Source organism: Myotis brandtii, unplaced genomic scaffold, assembly GCF_000412655.1.
Source record: "Myotis brandtii unplaced genomic scaffold, ASM41265v1 scaffold1186, whole genome shotgun sequence".
Lineage (NCBI taxonomy): Eukaryota > Metazoa > Chordata > Mammalia > Chiroptera > Vespertilionidae > Myotis > Myotis brandtii.
In genome coordinates, this window is record NW_005354120.1 from 177,065 (window position 1) to 184,467 (window position 7,403).

A 7,403-nucleotide genomic window follows, 5' to 3' on the forward strand; every position below is an offset into this window, starting at 1 on the left:
TTTTACCTTTCTGTAATTGGTTTTAAAGTCCAATAGACAAGCCCATGCAGTAAAGACACTAATAAAGGATGGAAGTTACTTTGAGAGCAAATATTTAAAGGCGAGACCTAAAACAACTGAGACCACATCTCCCATTGACAAAGTGGTTTGATGTTGAACAGAGGGCACTGCATCTTTTTTCTGTTGGTGCTGATGTTTAATTTCTCACTGTTACATAAATACTATTGTTTGCACCAAGAACAGTGCCAGTGAAAAAGAGAAGTATGTGTGTGCTGACTCATTCACCAGCTAAACGGAGCTGCGGAGCTGTTATTCTGCCCTGTGAGTTGCAAAAAAATGACCAGCAGTGAAGAGAGAGTCACACTTTCCTCTGCTATCTTTTCTTTCCTCCCAGGAAGATCAGGAAGGAGGGGCTACCCATCAAGTTTTCTCTTTCCTTTTTACCTTCTTGCCTTTTCAGTGTTTATCTTCCATTAGCTGACACAATTTTCATATTAAGAGGTGGGAAAAAAAATAAGGATTTGCTTCAAAAGCTAGTTATGAAAAGATTGTGTCTAAATCCGGATAGGAGGCTGGATGCTTTAAAAGGCTACAGTGATAATGATAAAATCTGGACAAAGAAGTCTTATTACAGGGGGTTTAGAAGATTCTCATGTAGCAAGCTTCCAGCCAGACCACTATAAAGGGGACTCACAACAAGCGTATTTCAGAAAGCAAACAAGAAATTTAATAAAACGACACACCTACTGTACAAATTGATTTTGTTAAGTGGAGCTGTATTAATTACATACTGTATGAACAGTATAAATTACAAGATTCAAAGCATTGATGTAATAAAACATGCATGAAAGTAGTTTGGATAGAAATCTGTCAGTGCTATAAAAATACATATAAACACAATTTCTTCCTTTGATAAATCTACAAGCTTATAAAATTAAGAGTATTTACATCATTTTATACTACATATGTGAAAAAATATACCAAGATAGAACAATCTTGTTCCAAAGTTTGAAACATAATTGTGTCAAATAACAATATTCTTCATACAATGTATGAATACATCAATAACTTTCTGGGTATAAAGTTGTTCTGTGTGTGACCGTCAGATGAGTATCCCTCTGGATCATATTTTGGTTAGAATTTCGTTTCAACTGGTACCTGGAAGACAAAAAGTTCTTGTTTAAAACCAACTTAAGTTCTATCCCTTTCAATAATCATGTCTTGTATTTAAAATGTAGTCAATCTTATAAAATTAGGGTTAGGATTAGACCTAGAATTTGACAGAATCATCACATTTTTTGTCTTGAATGTTAATAATCAAATACCTTTCATTGCTACTTGGTTAACGTAAAACCATGTGACACCAGGTAGTAACATAACTATCTTTCAAAAGCCTGATTTAACTTAAAGTAACAATACAACTTGTAAATGTATTTCTTCACATTTGTTTCAGGGGCACACACACTCCAAGGGGCTATGTGTGTTTGTTGGACAAGTACACTCAGCTTTTACATAAGTCACCCCTGGAGGCCTACCCCGACTCTAATGCAGCGGTTCTCAACCTGTGGGTCGCGACCGCTTTGGGGGTCGAACGACCCTTTCACAGGGGTCGCCTAAGACCATCAGAAAACACATATGTAATTACATATTGTTTTTGTGATTCATCGCTATGCTTTAATTATGTTCAATTTGTAACAATGAAATTGGGGGTCACCACAACATGAGGAACTGTATTAAAGGGTCGCGGCGTTAGGAAGGTTGAGAACCACTGCTCTAATGCAAGGAGCTGACATTGAATGTTTCTTTTTGTAAATACAGATAAACAGGTATAAAATGGTGCTGACTGCATTCTGTTGGTTCTAAAGCTTTGATCAGGCATCAGGTTTAAATTCTGTTCCTATACTTTACCCTCGAAAACTTGGTGACAATTCTCAATCCAGCTACTGGGCAGAGGGTTGCTGGTGAGGCTCTCTGATTGGTTCTACAAATGTAAAAGTCACCAAAGAGCTGGTACCTGATTGAAATTAAACTTTGAAGTACTGTAATCTTTTTTCATCAAAATATGCAAAACAGCATCATGGATTGTTAAGAAGAATATTGAGTCCTTGACTTCATCATCAAAAAACTCACACCGTGCAAGCTTCTCAATGAAATCATCTGAAGAGAGAGAAGAAAGAATAATTTTAAATTTTAGTGTAAATTAATTTTAAATTTTACTTACATTTCATAGGTGTTTGGTTAAGTGTTTAGGGTTTGCAACGGTATGACACCAGCGTACCATCAGTAAGTACAGTGTCTTCTGGAACTAGAGGATACCTTTCTAATAAAAGTACATATTTAATGCCCTAAGGTAAAAAGACTGAAGGAAAAGGTTTAAATGAGTAAAACTGCCCTAGCTGGTTTTTCTCAGTGGTTAGAGCGTCGGCCCGTGGACTGAAGGGTCGCGGATTCGATTCTGGTCCCGGTTGCAGGCTCAATCCCCAGTTGCAGAGTCAATTGATGTGTCTCTCTCACATCGACGTTCCTCTCTCTCTGTCTCTCCCCCTCCCTTCCACTCTCTCTAAAAATCAAAGGAGGAAAAAATCTTAGGGTGAGGATTAACAACAACAAAAAAATTAGAAAAACTTTTAGTAGTTCTTAGAAGAAAATCAATCCACTTTCTTTTAGGCAGGAGCCTAGTGAGTTAATCTCCCCAGTAAATGGTTGATGCATCAAGTGTGGCTTCTTTTTACAAATTGTGATTCTGCCAAAATAGAGCATCTGCTCATGGACCAATGACATGCTGTAGTTCTGGATGGCCAGACCTATTATTTACCAGTTATTTACTGTAGCCCATTTCCCCAAAGCTGCTGGGTTCCATCAGAAAACATCTTTTCTGACTACCCCACATCACCTTTCCACATGCACTGGGGATCAACCTGTAGCCCAGGTACATGCCCTTCACTGGGAATTAAACCCGTGACCCTTCAGTGCTTGGGTCAATGCTCTAACCACTGAGCATGTTGGCCAGGGCCTGAGGGATAAATTCTTTGTTGTGGTTAATCTTCACTGGAGGATATTTTTCCATTGGTTTTTAGAGAAAGTGGAAGGGAGAGGGACAGAGATAAACATCAATGTGAGAGAGACAAATTGATTGGTTGCCTTCTGCATGTGCCCCCACCAGGGCCAGGAACTGAGCCTACAACCAAGGTACATGTCCTTAACCAGAATTGAACCCCAAACCCTTCAGTCTGAAGGCCAGCGCTCTATCCACTGAGCCAAACAGGCTAGGGCCATGAAAGAGTTTCCTAGTCAGAAAATGGGGTAGGAGAACGTTCTAGAGACAGGACACTAGCTAGAAACTTCTTTCCTAGGGCCTAGATGAGAAATGATAGAGGTGTGGACTGAGGCTGTGGAAGTGAAGAGCAAGGGACTGTTTCAACAGGAGTTACCTACAGGTGATTGGCTGAATGCAGAGGGAAGGGGAGGAGGAGAAATTAAGGGTGGCTCCAGGGTTTCTACTTTGGGCAACTGAGTGAGTGGTGATGGAGTGACTGAGACAGGAAAAGAGAAGGAGTGGTTTTGGGAAGGAGGATAATATATTTAGTTTTGAACAATTGCATACATGGATCTGCAGCTCAGAAGAAAGGTCTGGGCTGGAGGTGTAGTTTGGGAATTCATTAACAAGATACACTTGCATTCATAAGCAGGTACAAGATTCACCTGAAAGAGTTCTTAGAATTAGACCTATAGGGTTAAGGGTGAAGCCTGGGAAAGATTGGCTGTCAAAAGTGGGAGAGGAGCCAGTGTCAGACACTGAGAGGGGTGAGAAGTGAGTCAGAAGAAGGGTCTTGCAGAAGTCACGGAGAGAGTTTCAAAGACAAATGCTGCCTGGCCAGCATGGCTCAGTGGTTGAGCATCTATCTATGAACCAGGAGGTCACGGTTTGATTCCGTCAGGGTACATGATCAGGTTGCGGGCTTGATCCCCAGTGTGGGGCATGCAGGAGGCAGCTGGTAATGATTCTCTCTCATCATTGATGTTTCTATCTCTCTCTCCCTCTCCTTTCCTCTCTGAAATCAATTTAAAAAAAAAAGAAAAGACAAATGCTAAAGAAAGGGCCAAATGCTAAAGTAAGCTCCATGAGAATGCGGCTAGGAGGGAGGCAGTTGATCTTGACAACCTGGATTACTGATGACCTCATCAGTGAGGTGAAGCAGAAACCAGGTTATTATGGGCTGCGGAATCAAGGGAGGCAAGAAAAGAGAAAACAAACCTACTTTTCCAAGAAGAGTAGAGTAAAAAATGGTTACATAGCCACTTCTTTTTTGCTGCCTATTAAACTAGGATTCAAATTGCAAAGTTAATTTAATTGCATATCGACAGAACTGAAACATAAAGATGCGATTTCCAGAGGGATTTCTATAGGCTCAGCTAAAAATTAGACTTCCTTCTTGGTGATCATAAAAAAATAGCTGTTATTGGAGAGATCGAGAGTTGGCAATGAACCTGAAGTGATTGTCAGAATTTAAAAATAAAACAACTTACCATCAGCTCCAACAATATACACATCTACCTTGATCCTGATGAAATCTTGCAAAATCTGTTAAAAAGAAAGTAGATCTTCCTTGGGGAACAGTTTCACTCGTCAGAAATGTAAAGAAAACTGTCATAATTATAGTGTATGGGTGACATAATGCTTTCAGAACCTGTTACATTTTGAAAAGAGAGAATAGTATCAAGAGACACTAAAGTTCAAAACAAGGCTCCGTGACAGAAAGAGATAAATCCCAAGGAAAGAATTCTCCCCGGAAGGAGGAAGTTAAAAGTGATCATTCTTCTGCGAAGTGTGATGGGGAAATGTTGTGCTTTAACTCACCAGGTAACCTCTGATTTCATTTTAAATTCAGGGAGAAACAAAGGAGTCTTTTCAATATGCCATGATGCTGATGTCATTCCCTAATTTTAAAAGTTTTTTTTTTTCTATGAGATGCTATCAGCTAGAGCTTTCTATTTACACACATATAAGTTGTTCATTATTCCTGTCCCCAGTAACTAGATGTGTCCAGAACCAACAAATCTTTATTCAATTTCTTGGTCTCTAGGCTAAGGGCAAATACCAGTAGAGATATCATTAAGATCATATAAGGCAGTGGTTCTCAACCTTCCTAATGCCGCGACCCTTTAATACAGTTCCTCATGTTGTGGTGACCCCCAATTTCATTGTTACAAATTGAACATAATTAAAGCATAGTGATTAATCACAAAAACAATATGTAATTATATATGTGTTTTCCGATGGTCTTAGGCGACCCCTGTGAAAGGGTCGTTTGACCCCCAAAGGGTCGCGACCCACAGGTTGAGAACCGCTGATATAAGGTGAGAGAAGTAGTGTATACGGTTGATCTATGAGACACTGAGCTAAAAAGTTGGGCTTTAATGAAATGTAAGGCAGAGTCCCTGTCCTTTGTGCTATCCTAAAAAAAAAAAAATCAGTATGCTAGGATAAAAAAAATCAATATGATGTGTGCGTATTTTTTGCTTCAAAGCTGACACAAACAAACAAATACACACACACAAAAAAGCAAAGAAAGAGCAAGCAGTCTGCAGACTTAAGATTTTTTTAAGAGAAGTTTGAACAGAATGAAATTATCCTATTGTTAATTTTGTCTGCGTTCACCCTACTTAATAGATCTTATCTTAGCTCTGTTCTTATGTAGGCAGATTTTTGTGAAAAACCAAGCAAAAGAAGAGGGAAATGTGGAATTTCTTAAATTTCCTTTACCTATTTCTGCATTTCTGTTAGAAACAAATTTATTTTAGAAATGCCCACAAAACCATGGCAAGAAAACAGAGAGCAACCGGATTGTTTCAGTCCTGCTTTTAAATCCCAAATCGCTTGCCATATTTATTCTTTCACACATCTCCTTTTTAAAAAAGATGGTTATTTAGCCAAGTGAAATTCCATCAGCTTATAACGAATACAGATCAAAACAAAAGGAGCCCTATTTCCCAAGAACTTTTCAAATCTTCTGTATTTTAGGACAATTTAGATACAATGTCCATAAAGACATGAAGGTGCCACAGGCCTGAAATTTCATAGGTGTGAGAGCAGAGTTGTCTCCCAGCAGGATCAACATAGATTAGAAATGTAGGTTTGGTTGCCTTCAAAATTTTATGCCAGTCTCACGGGAAATGCACTCTTAAAGAGTTCGCTGAACGTGCCCCACCTGCCCTCCCACTCCCTCCATGGAATATTCTAAGATTATAATTTGCTTCTATTTAAATGTGTATTGTCTAAAGGAGCATCCTTCCACAAATACAGTTTTTCACCTTCAGTCGCTGATTGGTTATTTCCATTAAGAAAAAAAGGGATTACCGATTTGAGACCCCTCATTGAAGACACATCAAGAAATGACACCGCTGAGAAATCCAGGATGAGGCTGTGCAGTTCAATTTTAGGGACCGCAATGTTGAGAGGAAGGTGAGCATTCCAGTCTATCTGGAAGGGCAGGTCTGTGGTATTGACTGGCTGGTTCAGTTCTTCTACTTGATTGTTGTCCAGCTCTTCATCGGAATCTTTCAAGCCATCAACGGTGCATATAAGTCCTTTCTGCAAGAGAGGATAGTAGTATGCATGGAAATTCCGATGGAGAAATACCTTCTGTGTGTCAAAGATGGCCAGTGACTGGCTGAAGCACAGATTTAAAGTTGGGTCAAGTAAATCAAATGAGATTGTAAACTCTTTGGATAATACAAATTGTCCTAGGAGGATAAAATTTGAAGGAGAGCCTCAAAGATACTATTTAAAAATACCACATTAATTGACACATGAAATACCTTGTTTATCCGGCATTTTATATAAAAAGAATGGAACCAACATCTTGACCTACATTTTACTGAGCTTTTAGCTATAATACACAGAAATGCGGTCAAGAAACTTACTGGTGTCACTTGTAGCAGGCCTTGCTTCTGCAGTTTTCTGATTTTCTTTAAAGCTTTATTGCGCTTGCGTAGAATTCGAAGTGGACTAAAGCCAACCTGAAAAACCCATTGTTGTGTTACAACAGTATTGAATATTCTGCTACTTATATAGCATGTTTCTAATGATTTTAAGTAGGGTAGGTTAAGGAATTGAGACATATATTGGTAATAAAATGTAAGTGGTTCAAACAACATCAGTGAGAGCATTGTGTCAGACTGATGGTCTGCTCAGCCTGTATGCAATGATTAATGTTTAAAAACCTGTGTACCATCCAGGATATGTCCATAAATGATCCATGAATGGGTCTAAACTCTAATTTGAATCTGTTTGTATTTTTGGTCCACACAACTCTTAAGGGATTTTATTTTATTTACTAGAGGCCTGGTGCACAAAAATTTGTGCACTGGGGGGGGGGGGGTCCCCTCAGCCCAGCCTATGC

General features: G+C 39.1%; 1 protein-coding gene across 1 annotated transcript in view; it reads right to left on the bottom strand.

Annotated features, from left to right (window-relative positions):
• Nucleotides 1-654: 654 nt before the first annotated feature.
• The window catches only part of SLC26A3 (solute carrier family 26 (anion exchanger), member 3), a 27,151-nt gene continuing 20,402 nt past the window's right edge, over nucleotides 655-7,403 (bottom strand). Inside the window, exons 15-19 of the mRNA XM_005858485.2 lie at nucleotides 6,925-7,020; nucleotides 6,359-6,592; nucleotides 4,528-4,582; nucleotides 2,015-2,157; nucleotides 655-1,158 (exon numbers count right to left, since the gene is read on the bottom strand). Coding sequence (XP_005858547.1) covers nucleotides 1,135-1,158; nucleotides 2,015-2,157; nucleotides 4,528-4,582; nucleotides 6,359-6,592; nucleotides 6,925-7,020 — 552 coding nt within the window. The 3' untranslated portion in view covers nucleotides 655-1,134. The remainder of the gene's footprint in view (nucleotides 1,159-2,014; nucleotides 2,158-4,527; nucleotides 4,583-6,358; nucleotides 6,593-6,924; nucleotides 7,021-7,403) is intronic.